The sequence below is a fragment of the Numenius arquata genome, chromosome 2, assembly GCF_964106895.1.
Source record: "Numenius arquata chromosome 2, bNumArq3.hap1.1, whole genome shotgun sequence".
Taxonomy (NCBI): Eukaryota; Metazoa; Chordata; class Aves; order Charadriiformes; family Scolopacidae; genus Numenius; species Numenius arquata.
In genome coordinates, this window is record NC_133577.1 from 11,637,613 (window position 1) to 11,655,151 (window position 17,539).

The following is a 17,539-nucleotide window of genomic DNA, read 5'->3' on the forward strand; positions in this document are numbered from 1 at the left end:
AGCTTCAAGTAGAAAATTATACTTTATGTAGGAATTTCACAAATTATAGTGGGGTTTTGAGTTGATTTTATAATTTTTGCTTTAAATTTAAGGTTATTATTTGGTGATGGCAATTTTTGTCTAACTTTTTTCCTTGCTTTGCATTACTTGATGTTTTATTTCAGATTTTCTGAATTGGCAAATTGGATTTCATCAACAGAAACAGAGCTAAAGAAGATAAAGGAAAGTGTCCATGATACTGCTAAATTCAAGCAGTGTAAAGCATCTGTGGGGGTGAGGCCCTGACATATACTAAAAAAGCTAGAGTCATTACTACTGGGACTCTGGATAAAACTGTGTTCTGAAGTAGTGTGACTGGTTTACTACGGAGACCATAATAGCTCTGCTGATTCCTGATATTCTTAAAAACATTTCCAGGAATAGTTCCACATGCAGCTAAGTGTGGCAGTAGTTCCTGCTTGCAATATTTAGAGTGGGCAGGTCCCTTTACCGGTATATTCAAAACATCCAAATGTAGAAGCGGACAGAATAAATACTTGCTCCTTATTCTGCTGTGTGCACAGCTAAAAATGCAGTGCAAAGAAGAGCCAAAATTTCTGGACTGGGGGTTTTTGAAGGTTCAAGGTACTGTCTTAAATTTAGGGAAGTCTTCTATAATAAAAATTCTCTTTTACGATAGTGTAACAGGCAAAGATATCCTAACATTCACTTTTGCATTAGTGACCGGTAACAAAAGTGGTAGAATAATTGAAGATTGCGTCATTTGGTTAAATTAGTTTTAGGCAATAATTTATTGTGTCACTTGAGACCCAGCTTGACCCTTTATTGCTTTTATTATTATTATTATTTTATTTTACATACTAGGAGCTAAAATAGAAATGTCACATACTGTTGAAGTTTGTGTGAAACTCATGAGCAGGTTATGAGGCTGACTGTGCAGAGAAACATAATTAGGATGACCTTGATAAAGCAGATAGACCTTTGGTTTAATGAGTGCTTCTGCTCCAAAAAGTCTGATTTACTCATGCAGTTTCACTGCTGGCAACTTCTCACCAGTGCTGGCACAAAGATATAAATGAACTCCTGGGTGAAAAGAGGGGAGCGGGGAAAGAGCTATTTAAATCGGAAAAAATACACAAAAATTTATATCACGTGAAATTTTCTGTTTGGAAAAGTCAGCATTGAAGATTTAAATGGTTACTAAGAAATTTGGTCAATATATGGAAAATATATACATGGCATCTACCAACTATCTGTGGTTAAAAATGTTAGTTTGTGAGGAAAATGTGCTCCACTGCTACTTGTTAAAGAACAGTCTAATAAGTAGTAGTGGAGAAAAGTCTGTGGAGGAAATGCAGAAATCTAGCCATTGACTGGAATGGAATCAGATAGGGTATGCAAATAGAAAAATAATACATTTCTAGTGTTTCAAGAGAAGAACAATGGTAGTATGTTTAAAATACTATTCTTTGATGTCGCTCATTAATATATTTTGTTTATTTGAAGAAAATACATTTTGATTCTTCCATAGGAAATTAGGAAGCGTATTAACAAGCAAGGAGAAAATCACAGCTGGCTGAAATCTAGGCTTGCTGTTTTAACCACAGTATGTCCTGATTTGGAGGCCAAAAAGACAGAGGATGAGCTTTGTAAACTTTCCAGTGACTTCAAGGGACTCCTAGATTTGCTGGCTGAGGTACAGTATGAGGGACACAAAAACTCTCCATTTACACTGTCACATGAAATGACATCAATCATGGCTTCACAAGCATTAGTTCCCTGCTGCATTTTTTTAATTAAACCTCAAGCGTTCAGCAATGGGAAAACTCATTTGTACTCCCTGGGTAGTAAAGACTTGAGAACAGCAGGCAAAAAAATACTGAGATTATGGATCTTTTCCCTTTGCAGGATTGGAAAGCATCATAGTTAATGTTTCTGGAATCAAAATGTCGCTATTTTTAGAGGCAAAAGATTGTTTTCTAAAATCAGCTCTTAGTGAACATTGGTAAAACTGTGATGTACATCAGCTAGTGGATATAGAATTTGACTTTAATCTTCATTTATGTATCTTTTATGCTGAATAATAAAGGAACTACTGTGAGGTAGTTTCAAATCATTAAGGATGTCTATCATGTACTGAATTTGCAGGAAAAGGCTGCAATTCTCTGAGGTCTGAATGATAATGAGATACTGTAACTGCTGAAATGATGGGAAGTTTCTAACTGACAGGCAAAACCTCTTAGAACCCACTGAACCCTTGAGTTCTGGGGGATCTCAGGGAACTTAATGCCTCACAGTTTTTGCAGTAAAAAGAAAGATCAGGAGAAACTTAGAACATCTTACCGTTAGAAGACAGAACACGACTATTTGAAAAAAGAGTTCAGAATAGAGAAAGAGTTCAGGCTTCATTGTTAATGCTGATTCTTGTGGAGGCCTTATAGGTGTTCCAAATGTATCAAAGTTCCATGTATTTATTGAAACTTCTCTAAACTTCTGTGGAGTGGAAACAGTTTTCTGTGGAAAACTGTTTGGAAAGTTGAGGGAAGCAGTGTTATGATTTCCAAGTCACTGCAAAAAATTTAAGATAATAGGGTTTTTTAAATTATTTTTATTTTGTGTTAAAGTACTTTTGCTTTTTGTTTCCTCCAAAAGTCAGAACTAAGGAGAGTACAGGTTCATGAAGGTAAAAAAAGAAAATAAGAACTAGAATCTAAATTTGTTTTAAGTCTAAAAGCATAATCTAAGTGGCACTTTATACTATAGTTAAGAGACTGCTAATTCTTAACAGTTTGAATACTCTTACAGCTAAATTGACAGCTTGTTAAGCAGATGGATGAGACTGTTTAGACAAGGACTGATACTGGGTATTTCCTGAGTTCAGGAATATTTTTTGGATAGTAAAAGCTAAACATTTATATAACAGGAAAGAGAATTACTTGAATCTGAACAACCCTCCAAAGTGAATATGGACTGGAAAGGAAGGAAGGGAGGAAGAAAGGAAAGGAACTTCTTAGTTCTAGAATACTTTGTGATTAAAACCTTAAAACACAGGAACTGTCTGAGGAACAGAGCCTGTACTGAGAATCAGGTATGAGTAGTTAGGTGGATCATGCAAAGAAGGAAGATCTTTCTGATATGTTGAATAGATAATTTTTTTTTTCATTATAAAATTCTGCAAACTGAGACTGGATATTGAACCACATGCATATTGTGGTCCATAAAAACAGGATAACAGGACATTTAAGCATATTTTTGATTCACCAGGGCATCGCTCCAGAAGGTCCAAAAAGGCAGCAAGATTTTATGTGTGTTGAGTAGCACAGGTACATTGAAATCTGGGTCACCTTGCAAGGGTGAGGACAGCATGTATTTTCTAAATGATCACCAGTAAGGGGCTCTCACAGACAGCTACTTGCCATATGGCAACGTAATAGGGAGTACGTCTGAAAAAGATAATTGATCACATTTTAAGTCTACAGTCACTCTTTCAATGCACAGTTAAAGGTGCCTGTTAGAATGCTGGAGACAAAAAGTGATTTGAATTCAGAAAATTTACTATATTTTTTGAAAAAAATTTCCAAATATAGATGTGCCTTTCAACATGAAATACTTAAAGTTATCTGTACTTGTAGGTTGAAAAGACATTAGGCACTGTTGGAGACTGTGTCCAGTACAAAGAAGAAGTTAAAAGTGCAATTGAAGAGTTAATCAACAACTCTAAAGAAGCCCAAGCAGAGGCTGAAAAGATCCTGGATACAGAAAGTTTACTACAAGCTCAGCAACTACTACTTCATCATCAGGTATGGCAGTTCTTCATGTCCACATTCAATTTTTATTTTAAGGTATGTAATTTACTATTTTTTTTTTTATGTCCTTTAGCATAATTGCTTATATTTAAGCTTGAAAGAGCTATAAAGAAAATAGTCTCATATCGCCTAGTGTTGATTTCTTATAATGAAAAAAGTACTCAAAGATGAGCTTGTTTTTCAACTTTTATTGAATATTCTTTGCATATTCTTTTATTTCGCATGGGATTTTGGGCACAGAATACCTGAAAAGCAAGCTTCATTTACTTGAAATTTCGGGTAATTGTACTCTACAAGTATGTAGTCTCTCAGTCTCTCTTTTTATCTTTTTAAAGTCTACGTGTCAGATTTGATCATGGTAAATTTGGCCTGATCCTAGTTTTGGAAATGTGTCGACTTAGCAGCTTTGATGTGGCACCAACTCTGAAGAGGAGATGTACCACTAGAGAGGAGTGTGTACCACTAGCCTCATGTCCTCCTCTAGGTACCTACTGCACTGACAGGTTGGCCTCCCGTCTGTAGGAATAGAACAGGAAGCTTTTTATGCACTGATAATAGATCAAAACATCTGCAGCCTAGAGTAAAAATAAATTGTACAGGTTGCCTACAACAAGAATCATAGGTTTTAAGGCCAAATATGTGAAATTATCTTTGAGGCCTGCTCAAAGTTAATAAGAAAAAGAATTACTTACTGTCAGTGTTTGGGTATTATATAAGTGTTTTATATTAACATCTTTATCTGTAAGGTCAGACATGTCTTATCATCTGACCCGGCAATACTATGTCTTACCTCTCTCTCATCTAAACTCTTTGGTATTCGTAAAAGCTATTGTATGTGTTAAGGTACATATTTGTTCTTTCAATACTCTACATTCCTTATCCATCATCGGATAAGTAGTAGGAATAGTTAACTTCTCCTTGAGTTCTCAAACTCTCCATCTTCTTTTGATATGGAGTCTTTTAAGGTGAAAACTGACATTGACAAAGAACTGAAGGAACCCAGAGCAGAATTGAGCAGGGAGCTGTGACCTTACCTAGTGAGACTGGCAATGGGTCAGAAATCTTAGGAAAGGAGAGGGAATATAGTCTTAGGAGTTTCTGATAGTGCTACAAAGCAAAATGCATCAAAGAAAGAGTAATGCAACTTGGCCATCCCCCTACTTTTCTCTAATGGAGGCTGATAAATTGATTTGATAAGTCTGAGGCTCCAACATGTGCCTCAAAGTGTGCAGAGTAGATGTAGGTGCTTCCAGGCAGTCATGAGGAATGCATGCACCTGTGGCTACTGCTGCAGTTGCTCAACTGTTGGAGCTTCTGCTTTCTAAAATATTTTTTTGGATGAATAGCCATACTGTCTGTTCCATTTGTACACCACAAAAGCCATGTACACATTTTGGTACTCAAGGCATATACTTGATGATTATCTGAGACTTTCAAGAACACTCGCCACAATTTATCTCTTTGTCTGTTATTCTCATTGCACACTCCTGCAAAAGCAAAAAGTGGTTTCATTGTGCCAGTTTCCCGAAGGAGCTAAAAAGTCTAATCATTCCTGTTGGATGAATCCTTTTAGCAAAGGACAAGGAGACTCCGTGCAAAAAGGCAAGATGTGCAACAGCAGATTTCCCAAGCTAAGCAGTTGCAGACTGAAGGTGGACTGCCCAGCACAATGCAAGAGGATTTGCAAAAGTTGGAAGGAACATTGGAGAACATGCAGCAGACTATGGAGAAACGTGAAGAGCAACTGCAGGTGGGTCCTTTGCAAGTAGAAATAAAACCCCATGTTTTCTTCTTTTTCAACTTAGTAAAACCCCTGTTTTTTTAATGTAAAATATCCAAGATCACTTTCTCTCCTCTCTGAATCTTGGTCCTTGGGTTTTTCATAATCAGCGCCTCCATGAAACCTTCTTGAAGACGCTGGATACCTCTTAATTAATAAAGAAACAGAATTTTGCTTGGTAGTGTTTAAAAGTTCCAACTATTCAGTCATAATAGATAACTAAAATAATTTATCTGTGAATTAATTTTTAGATGGGCTATCTCCCCAGGTTAATAAAGATGACATTGCCCTTTAATTGAGAGTCTTTAGGCTGGATATTAGATTAGTAACACCTCATGTTGTGCAAATATAATCTTGCTGTCATCCTAAATTTAAAGAAGGCAGAAAAAAGTCACAGAGAAATTGAATGGGCTGCTTCAGGCTGTATAACTAATCACTGACTGAACTGGGATTAGAATTTAAAACTTCTTGCACCCATATGTGGGTTGTCCTTTACATTTCTGTAAGCAGAATGGTAATCCAGCTGTCCACTATTTCACACAAATGTTTAAAGTCATCAAAACTATTTCTCATGATAAAGCACAAGATGAAAAACATGATAAATAGAGCTCAAATAACTTCTTAGTGTAAGAATTTATTATTGAAACCATTTTTTCTAAGGATTCCCATATATGAATTCTTAACTCAGGCCTTGCTTTATTTCAGGATAAAGAAATTTCTTTATACTGTCGTAATTCTTGTGACTGATAATTGAATGCTCTAAGTTAATAAAAATTTTGCACTATCAGAAAAGAAAAAATAGATTCCTCTGTGTGAATTTGCTATAAGTGGTGATTTTCTTCTGCCGTTTTACTGTAATTTATTTCATTAAAGAACTTGAAAATCCTTTTAATTATTGTTGACTACCTGTCACCATAAGCATAAGCATTTGCATTTATTATTTCAAACTTCTTCTAGGACATTCAAATATAAGATTAAATATTTCTGGCACCTTAGGGAACAGTGCTTTTTTGCACAGCGCAGTATGAATCAGTGAAAATTCAAGGGAAAACTTATATTTTATTGGGTTCAGAACAGTTTCATCTGTGGAGTAGGTGGCATTTCAGGAGAAATTGTTTTATTTCAGGTCTTTCTCTTCTTTCATTCTTCAGTAACAACGAAATTCTTTTTTTTCTCCCCTTTGATCTTTTTGTCTTTGTGTTCCTGTTTTGGGTTGGTTTGTTTGTTTGTTTTCATAGGTCACAATAAATAAATGGGAGCAGTTTGAAAGGGACAAAGAAACAGTAGTAAAATACCTCAATCAAGCAAGTTCTGCACTTGAACGTATCTTAAACTTTAGCAGTTTAGAGAGCCTCTCCTCAGAACTGGACCAGACAAAGGTATTCACTGTGTGAAATACAGGAACTGAGATATCTTTCTGCCTTGCTTGTTAACATGTATCGAGCATATTGCCTTCAATCTTTGCATAGTTTCCTGTTAGTGCCAGTGCAGATTGCATGTACAGATTAGAGACTGCATGAATTGTTTAGAGGTAAAAAGTTATTTTATGAAAAAAACATGAAGAATTACTCAAAATGTGTATCTGAAGCACATGTATAGAAGCTAAAGTGATTTTGAGGACTTTCCATTTTATACTCAGTAATCATTTAAACTAGTAAGCTAAACAGTCTCAAGCACTGGTGTATCAATGTCAACAGTGTGCTCTTTGGCAAGGTTATGTGGACTGTACCAACTAGCACTCTTTGAGCCCTGAAGAGAAAAAGGAGAGACTTCTGCAATATGGACATAAACCGTAACATGCCACTTGCCACTAGTAACACAGAATTACCCCAGCCCATTTTATTTATTCATACAGAATAGTAGTGATTGGCTTTCCTAAATGCCATGCTTTTCATGGTGTTTTTACCCTTTGAATCTGATACCAAGTTATACATATCTTGGTTATGCTTAGCATCCATTGTTCTGGTGTATGGGTTTACTGTTTGTGACAGAAAATAGTTGTTAAACAAATTGAGATTAAGCTACAGGATATGGCAAAATCGTCTCTGTAAAGGGTAGGATCTGAAGATTAAATAAATGCATATAATCTTTGACAATTCATAAATAAATTTCTTGAAGAGCTGTAGTATAAATTTTGATTGGTTGAGTTAAAAACTTCTGGACACACAGCTTCCCTTGCCAAATTTTATTCAAGGTAGTTTGCTCAAATGAACATTTCTTGAATGCAACATGAAAATAACTTTCTTCAGAGGTTGTTTTTATGTATTTACACATTCAAAATACATATAGGACACAGATACTTTTTCTAACCACAAATTATGAGGAAAAATGCTTTTTGTGTGAATATATGAACTGTTTATAGTTGTATTAATGTGCCTTACATCCTTACAGGAACTCTCTAAACAGGCTGAAGCAATGGCTGTGCAGGCTGAGAATTTGGTGAAGAATTCTTCTGAGATACAGCTTGGTTCAAAGAACAAGCAGTCTCTTCAACAGCAGGCAAAATCAATCCAAGAACAACTGAAAAAAGTGGAAGTTACTCTTGAAGAAGAGTATGTTCTTAACAAGTCCTAATATTTATTCTCCACTATAAGATTGTATCAGATTTCTAGAAATACCTTGTCAGCATCTTGTGTTGTCTCATCAGCTCCATCACCTACAGTTTGCTGTGGCATAGTAACCAGGTTATAGTACCAAATATGTCAAAAGAGTGTGTGCAAATAAACAAAATCTTTGTTTAATAATACACAGTTTATAAAACCACTGTTAGTTGCATTTAACCTGTTGATTATCTTTAAGCCCCAGTTTTGTGAAGAAGAGATAATTAAACTCAATCTTAAGGTACTAGACACTTATAGAAAGAAAAATCTCAATGCAAGTATGAGAACAGCACATTTACAATATTTGCTTTTGTTTTTAGTATTCTACTTTCTCCATAGGAATGTCAAGAAGTGCCTTCATCTTAGCTGACTGCCCAGATTTTATTTCATGGGCAATATCAAAAGCTACTTCTGCTGCTGCAAATAACTAAGGCATCATTTGCCAAATTTTGTTTTAAAAATTGAAAGTTCAAACTCCAAGAAAATGTTGTTAAATCCTATAAATATTTGTAGCTTTTTGTATTTGTAAAAAAATTCATCCCTTTTCTCAAGTGGGTAACTTAGTTATTGAACTCAAGTTACTCAACTTCAGCTTCAGCTGTTGTTATTCTCATTTTGTCTATATACTCATACATTTATATGTGTGTATGAAATTTAGTATTTTTGCATATATTAGATCTGATACATAATCAATTGTGTACATGGACATATGTACCAATTCTATGTTGTCTTACTGGAATTACTATGTAGACTAATTTGTTGTATAAGTTTAAGCAAGTACCACCGTCCCCCTCTGAATACGAGTGAAGGGCAATGACCCCATTATTGGGGGTTTTCCCTGTATTGACCATTGTCATGCTAATCTGACTTTAATTTTGTGCCATTTTCTTCCCAAGATAAAAGAACAGTTGTGAAACAGAATAACTAACCTCTGCAGCAGATGTAACTTTCTGATTATTGGTAGTCTAATTTTTTTACATAACATTTTCTCCAATATGAAGTATTACAGTGATTTGCAGTCAAATGCTACTATATCTTACTGAATACTTCGCTTTACACATGTTCTCCAATATTAGAGAGAAAACTACTATGATTTTTCAAATCAAGAAATTCATCCTTCCAACAGTGAATATTCACTTTTTTAAAAATGTAATCTATTTTTAAATGAAAGCCATCATTGATAACCCCTTTCAATGTAGATATGAAACAGGTTTTAGTTGAATGTATGGATTGTACAGAATGTTTGTGGTTCTGTGACAGATAATAAAAAAATAAATCCCTTCTGCAAAACATGTAAATATATACAACTCTCTATAGTGAATCTACAGAACATATAATCAGTGTGTAAGGGTTATGTTGTAACTCACATCCTCAATAAAATCTTGGCTAAGTAATTTAAAGTGAAGGTATTCCAAATAAATATGGTACATACTATTCCAATGAACAGGAAAGGGAAAGAAAAGTTTGAGCAGCTCTCCATAGTCAGCTACAGAGCAAACTTAGCACATCTGTTTTCTAAGGAGATGATGCGTAGCTGTGCGGTGTATTTGGGACTATATTCTTTAGAGTCTGCGGCTTTCTTACAACTATAAGGAAGGTAGATACAAAGGCAAAGGATTTTCAGCTGTTTTGCCACTGATGTGGTCCCTTGATTCTGATTTCCAGCTGTATTTTCTTGGGCTGGACTTGAGTGAGATATTTTACCACTTTATTTTCCTGGAATTAACTTGAATTTGAATACAGTCTTATCAGTAAATGGCTGTTGACACTGCTTTTTTTTTTTTTTATTTTGAAAATAAATAAGAAAAAATAATAAGGCCAATTTTTACGTTTTTAGACTACATCTTTTCCTAAAGCTTCCTCTACCTTTAATGAGGGGTGGGAGAAAGAAAATAAACAAAAACTTTTTAACATGGAATGGTTTTTAAGGCTATATTTAAAAGAAAAATGTATTTTGGAATTTTGTAATATTCAAACTTTTCTGATGAAAATTTAGTATTTTCAATGAAATACAAAATGTGTGTTTTGCAAGCTGTGTGTAGGGCCTACATTAGCTGTGGTTTCTTTACAATGATTTGAAATGAGCAGAAACTTGTATACTGGAAGTTAATGCTGTTAGACCTTATAAGGGCCTTAGACTTCTTACTTGTGACCAAAAAAGGGGTGCTTTGTTTGCTATCCAATATATAAAAGAATAGGGCATAACCTTGTCTCTGTTTAACATACCTATAATGTATGTTTCAAAGAATATATATCTATTAATTTTGAGGTACTTGAGTCATAATCTCTTGTTGATTCTTTGGCTTGATATTAAATCATTGCCTCAGAAAACACAAACTTCCAATAACATGGGCAAATTGCTGTTAAAAAAAAAAGTTTAATAAAGCAGTCAAGCATTTTGAATATATGTAAATCCACAATACACTGTTTTTTATCATTCTGTTCTAGTGACTAAATTACTAACTTCTATGCACTCAGTTATCTCAAATTTTAGATATGTGATATAATCATAATTCCATATTATTTCATATAAATCATATTTATGCTATTTTTCCTTTCTCTTCCTGCTATGATGAGATTCTTGCTGTACAGCTGATGAATGAAGCTGTGCTCTCTTTCACCTCTCAGTGTCCCCACTATGGCCAATATAATTGTTTGACTTCAGGTGCAGACTAAGAGAGAACCAAGTTTGAATTTAGGTGCACAACTTGGTCCTCTAAAACCAGGAGTTTTTAAAATGACCCTCCCGTAGATTGAATAAGTTACATATTTATTCTATCAAGAATATAGGCAACCTCGTGATATTAAACTGTTTATTCTCTCTAATTAATTTGGTTAATTTTAGTATTAAAAGCATGGAAATGGTGAAAAGCAAGTGGGATCATTTTGGCAATAATTTTGAAGCTCTGTCCATCTGGATAGCTGAACAAGAGAAAGAACTGGAAACTTTGGAAACATCATCATCTCCTTTGGACATACAGATCAGCCAAATCAAGGTGATTAGTTCTTGTTCGTTTAGCATTAAAAATCCATTTATATGTCATTTTGGTAGAGGCCAAATGGGAGAACAGACATTTTACGTGTTTCAAAACTACCTTGAGGTAATGATGCACACTTGGTATACAAATATACCAAGCAGTAAGGTTTTACATAAATTAAAGGGAAATTCATACAGGCTGCCTTCTCTGTAAGTGTTTAGTTTACATATATGAAGCCTTTGTGTGTACGGTTAAAAACATTATTTAATTTATATTCTTCTTAGTTTTTGAGTAATCTCAACTGGTGTACAAAATAGCTACATAAATGCAAGGTACATAAAGCTTTTTATTTTAAAACGTACATCAGCTAGTGGATATAGAACTGGATTTTAATCTTGCAATCTAAAGTTATAACTTGATTTATGTATCTTTTATGCTGAATTAATAAAGAAACTATTGCTCTTGGTAGCTGGCAAACCTAGATGCCATTTATTGCTATTATATTCACACTGTCTTAAAATCTATACACATTCCTGTAGATAGATACATAGGGGTTTAGTTTCTTATTGCTGAGGTGCATATTGTCTCCAAGCACTGCATTTCAAGGGCTGACTTCATATCCTTCCATAAATGAAAACGTACCTTCTCCGAAACTGTGTGTTTCTAAGGGGACAGTTTTCCGATATGCAGAGCACGCTGCCTTTTTCTTTTTTTCGTGACCTACTTGCTCTTCAGAAAGTGCAAAGGTGTGCAGCTCCTGGCAGTCATGGACCAGAATGACACTAAATATTTCCAAATGATCCCTTAAGGCATTTGTTTCATGTGACAGAAACACTTTATCGACAGATTTTCCTGTTCTTAATTTGATCACCACTTTACATACACCAAATAAATAAAGTCTCTTGATTTCATCATTGGAGAATAAAACAATGCTTGAATTCTTCTTCATCACCACAGCAAGTCAAAAACAGCTTCCTTGTGAAATATTATATATGCATTAATTCCACTGGCACACACTGTCATGTAGCCATAGTTTTCAGTAGTTACGAGATATGATTCAAATGTTTAAGACAGGAAGTGCATCAAATGATATTAATATTGCATTACAGTGTGACAACAGCTCTTGTCTGTCTAAATGGATCCTAGTTAAACCCTAGCATCCTTTCAAGCCAATTTCTCAGAAAGGCTGTTCCTTGCTATAGGTGCAGATAAACAGTAATTCTTGCGCTGCATGGCAAGCTTTTGAAAATGCCAACATAAGCCTTCTCCTCTTAAACATCATGACAGAAAGAAAATGGTCAGTGGGTAATTTTTATAAATGTCTGAGTGAACAGATATAAAGCACAGAAAATCCTCCAGATAAAGCTTAGAGTACATCATTGTAACTCAGGTGAACAAAACAGCTTTATGGACTGTGATGTGTGAAATGAGTCACCTCACCTCCAACATGTGGACGTAGCTGGAGATCTTCTTCAGCAGCATTGCTTTGTGCCTGATTTTGAAGGATTTGTTATGTTTTGATGCGAGTTTCCTGATGAGTTAGTCTGTGTCACAACAGTAGTCAGAGTACTTAGTTTGTAATTTCTAGTATAACATATTAGTAAGGAATATTGCAATCTGAGGCAAATACACACACACAAAGGAAATGGTACGGTCCCTCATATCTTTGGCTGACCAGATATAAAACCTGGGGTCAGCTAAATATAACTATCATACACAGTGGTGATATTCTACTTTTGGTAACATTGATTTCAAAACCCTGATGACTTCAGCAGAGCCAGTTTTTCACCTACGCATTTCGCTGAAATTCCTGGTGGACAAAATGACAGTTATCACAAGTAGTTAGCATTGGTGGCAGGCTCAGTGAGAGTTTGAAGGCCTCAATTATCCACCTTCTTTTATGTAACTCAGTGAATTTAACAGAATAGCGTGGGAGTAAAAAAGCGCTGCCTCATTTGTATCTGCTGCATTGTTAGATAATTTCAGCTTGAGGGCCGCAAATCCGGTATTTTTCCTCAGTGCCGTATTCTCATGCAAAAAAGTGATTTTATAACCCAAATTAATTCAGAATATGTTGCATAAAGAGATACTATAAATGCTTTCAGCACCACATCTTTTTCTGTACTGTCACCCTGCTAATTCTAGACTCTGAATGTTGCAGTAAGCCACTCCTTAGCTTTATGATGGCAAGCAAGATACCACGTTTTTATCACAATTATAGCAGAAGGTGGCCACTTTCTGTGCTTTCGAGAGTGCATTTTCAGGAAAGTTTTTGATGTCATATGCATATATATCTTAACATTTTTATATCTGAGAATGTTATTGTTTATTTCAATTTCAAAGAGCACTCTTGGCTCTTTCAATTCCCTCCCAATTAGTATTTTTCACTGCTTTTGAGAAGAACTCCATGGACGTGCTGCAGAAATTAAAAGAATTCTGTTGTGAAAAAATCTTATTTCCAATTTCACCGATGCTTACTGAGTAAATAGCCACTCAATGTGGTTTATTCAAACCATAAGTTTCTGTCTCAGATGTTGTAGCTTTCAGGTTTGCAATTAAAAAAAAGTGCAAACAAATAGGAGCCAGTTGCTGTTATGCAGCTGAGGAAATGTAAAGCCAGTGCTAGTTTGTCTTTATGCATTTACTAATTGCTGTAGAAGACAGCTGAAATGTACCAAAGGCCATTATCACTCTTGTTTCATGGTTTCCTATTTATACGGTAATGTGGTTCTTTATTTAATCCTCTGCCTGAGGGCACACTCACCCTGCCTCATCATCTAATATTTATTCTTTATTATACCATGGAGTTTTAAATTAGAAAAATGAAAACAATCTCTATTGGTTTTCAAATCATAGCATGTTTTATTTTTGAAGTGTTGAAAACTTATTAAACACAAGTAATCAACTGTTAAGGTTCGGCTCCTTAACAATATTGTTTTCAGTTATACACTTTTTTTCATCTTGTATTTATTTTCACTCTTGAAGAGAATTGTGTATTAACTTGCTGTTAAGTAAGAGATGGTAAAATATGAACCATCTTGTCTGCTTATGAAAATATGCACCTCAGGCAATTCTAATTCCTCTTCATAGACACTGTTTTTAGGGCAGGTTGTTTTTTGAGCCTTTTCCAGTGCTAATTTCAAGAAGAAAAAGGGAATTTATAGAGCATATTAAAGACCTTTATAACTAGTTATTTCAAGTGGTCAATGAACTCTCCTTTTATTTACTTTTTTTAATGAAGAATATTAGTAGCTCAGGTAAAAGAATGAAGTAGAAAATATTATTCTGATAATTGAAAACCTATTGCGCTTCTTAATTTCCTATTACTTTACATTTTAGGTTATTAATAAAGAAATAGATGGTAAAATAACTGGAATCTCAAAACTAGAAGAGGAAGCCGAGTCTTTTTCCCAGTTTGTTACCTCTGGAGAATATGCACATATTAAAGCCAAACTGACTCAGGTCAAAAGGTATTGGGAAGAGCTAAGAGATCACGCACAGAGACTGGAAGGAACAATCACAGGGAATGCATTAGCACAGCAGAAGCATGAAGAAAATCTTAAACAGGTAGACAATGCAAAATCTAATGGATTGTTTGCAGCAATTTATAGAACTACTCTTTATTTTTCCAAAATTGAATATAAAATGCATATTATAATAGAATGGACTAGAATATATGAGTAGATTTGTAAGGTAATTGCAAGACCTCCATATGTAAATTTGTGCTTTGAATGACATAGAAGGCAGGTTCAGGAAGACACTAAATTATGCACACAAAAAAAATATGCTGTCTTTTAGAAAACGTAAGTGATTCTCCTGGATATTGCACTAATAAACCACATCCATACTTCTTTTAAACACTTTAGTTTCAACCTTGGGTTGTTAGTAGGTCATAAGGAAAATAATTTAAATATTATTATTGCCCAGTCACAAGGTTAACATCTTTTAACTTCAAAAGGCACTCAGTACTACAAATGGTTAGGATATAATATTCTCTTAGCACTAAATATTTAAAGGTGTTATTTATAGAATCATTTATATATTTCCTGCTGGTTTGCCTTTTCTTCATAGGTGCAGCAGGCAGTGTCTGAATTTGAAGCTAAGCTGGCTGAGCCTCTCACATCGTGCTCTTCAGCAGCAGCAACATACACCGCCCTTCAGGATTGCACGGTGAGCATGTCGCTGGTGATTCCTGCCACCGAGTCCAGGGAAACAGTGCCACACTGACCTCCTCACAGAAATGCCAATAACCAGACCAGGGGCTGCCTGGTGCCACCCAGCCCAGGGTTGAGGCAGGAGGAGGCAAGGGCTGCCTGTTGGGGTGGGCAGCCCCAGGAAAGGCTTAAGCAGGCTTCCTCAGCTATTTCTTCTCACCATTTCAGGCAGGATTGGAGAGTTTTCTTCCCCACTCTAGAGAAAGGAAAGCCCAAAAGGATGAATTAATCCTTCAGGCTATTATTTTTAATTTTATGCATTTAAAACATTATGAAAAATAGGAAGTAAGAAAAACGTCTGTTAGAGGTTTTTAGTCAAAGATTTTCATGAAACTTGGGTCTTGGTATAGAGAACTGTAATTTAAAAAAAAAAAATCTCCTTTTTTTACTAGAAAAACTAGTTTTTCTTGGAAAATGCAGAGACTGGACAGAGTATCAGCTGACAAACTTTTATCTGTGATGCCAGAAATCCAGGGGTGTTTGTACATTTGGTTCTGTCCATTACAAAAGGAAAACAAACACTGGATTGGTATTCAAACTACAGAAGAACTCAAATCTCAGGGAATTTGCTGTAGCATTTTTGTCTGTGTCTATAAGTTTGTGATGTGTTCTTTCCACAACAATCATTATCCTATTTTCTAAGAAAATATTGTAAAAATTTTTAATCATGTTGTTCTTGCAGTTCTTCTGAACTTAGTGGTATCTACTTGCAAAGGCTGTATGCAAGGAAGACCTGGCCTTTCTGCTTCAAAAAAGCTTGATACTTGTTGAGGAAAAAATATTTTGCATATGGAGAATTTATTCAGAAAACATATGCAATCATTATTGTTACTGGCTTTTAAACATTATGAATATGCTGAGCTTGCTATTGTAAACTCTTGTCCTGCCTGTGGGGTCATGATGATTCAATGCTTTAATATGAAATTATTTTTTGTTATTTAGTTTAAACATCAGCAGCTTGTTGCCATATAATTGACATTTCCTCCTATATGAGTTAGAACTTTAGTGGTCTTAAATCTATTTCTTTTTGTGCTTTTCTAACTGATTGTACTACATTTCAATCATTTTAATATAAACAAGTTTCCCAGCTCTCTAGAAATGGTAATTCTGGAAAGTCTAGTCAACATCAGGTGCCATTTCCATGAAAAAGACCTTTAGCTAATGGTGACAGAAGTTCGTGGTAACTGTTCCCTACCTCTCCCATGTCAAGACATGGGCTGAAAATCTGGCAGTCCTCACATGTTCGGTGAGCTTTTTGTATTTACTGGATATGTATAAATTAGAGCAACTCATAGACAGATGTTAGAGAATTTTGAGCTTTGTCCTACATGATCATGCTGTGTCACATACCCATTCAAATGATCTGAGCCTTTTGTTGCCAACTGTTTTTTCTTTAACGCTGTTCTTAGGAAAGTCTTTCCCACTACAAGTTATTTGAGTGATATGCTTGAGGCATGTATATCTAGGATAGATCTGAGTGAAATATAATCTTTGCATTGACTTCATGATCTGGTAGATGTAGCATTGCTTCAGACTTCGAGTCGAAGTACAGAATTTACCCCACCATCATTACCATAGCTCTGTAGTTTATGTTTGTGACTTCTGTTTCTTTTACATGTTCACTAGGACCTTTGTCATACTGTGGAAAAACTGAGCAACACTCTGGCGTCTCTCTCAGCCTGTGCCCGAAAGTTGGCCAACAAAGAAAAAGCTGCTCAGGAGGTTACATCATTACAGCAGAAATACGAAAAGGTGCTAGAAAATGCTAAAGAGAAACAGACCTTATTAGAGACTCTTCTGGCTCAGTGGCAGAAGTGAGTAGGGTCTCACATCTGTTATGATGGACACAGAGACTTTCCTGCAGTCGGTGTGTGAGACCAAGGGGATGACTTGAGTTGGTAACTCTACGTTGTGATTTTGTTAGGCAAGAGAAGGAGCTGTCTGCCTTCCTCACCTGGTTGGAGGAGTGTGAAGCTACAGCCAAGCCTTCGGAGCAGTATGTTTCTGCTGACAGAGTTAAACTGGAAGCTGAACTGCAGTCACTGCAGGTATGTTTCAACCAAAAGATTGTCACCCTACAGTCCCTGGTTTGTTTATCTGTCTGAGAGTTTTTGAGTACCTGCTTGTCCTAATAGACCTCAATTCCTCCAAGTATTTGACT

The 17,539-nt window shown here is 35.4% G+C and overlaps 1 protein-coding gene across 1 annotated transcript in view; it reads left to right on the forward strand.

Moving 5' to 3' along the window:
* SYNE1 (spectrin repeat containing nuclear envelope protein 1) overlaps nucleotides 1-17,539 on the forward strand; it is a 255,963-nt gene that overhangs the window by 55,572 nt on the left and 182,852 nt on the right. Inside the window, exons 26-36 of the mRNA XM_074162789.1 lie at nucleotides 165-273; nucleotides 1,532-1,696; nucleotides 3,633-3,800; nucleotides 5,380-5,556; nucleotides 6,825-6,965; nucleotides 7,978-8,138; nucleotides 11,032-11,182; nucleotides 14,504-14,731; nucleotides 15,236-15,334; nucleotides 17,005-17,192; nucleotides 17,303-17,426. Coding sequence (XP_074018890.1) covers nucleotides 165-273; nucleotides 1,532-1,696; nucleotides 3,633-3,800; nucleotides 5,380-5,556; nucleotides 6,825-6,965; nucleotides 7,978-8,138; nucleotides 11,032-11,182; nucleotides 14,504-14,731; nucleotides 15,236-15,334; nucleotides 17,005-17,192; nucleotides 17,303-17,426 — 1,711 coding nt within the window. The remainder of the gene's footprint in view (nucleotides 1-164; nucleotides 274-1,531; nucleotides 1,697-3,632; nucleotides 3,801-5,379; nucleotides 5,557-6,824; nucleotides 6,966-7,977; nucleotides 8,139-11,031; nucleotides 11,183-14,503; nucleotides 14,732-15,235; nucleotides 15,335-17,004; nucleotides 17,193-17,302; nucleotides 17,427-17,539) is intronic.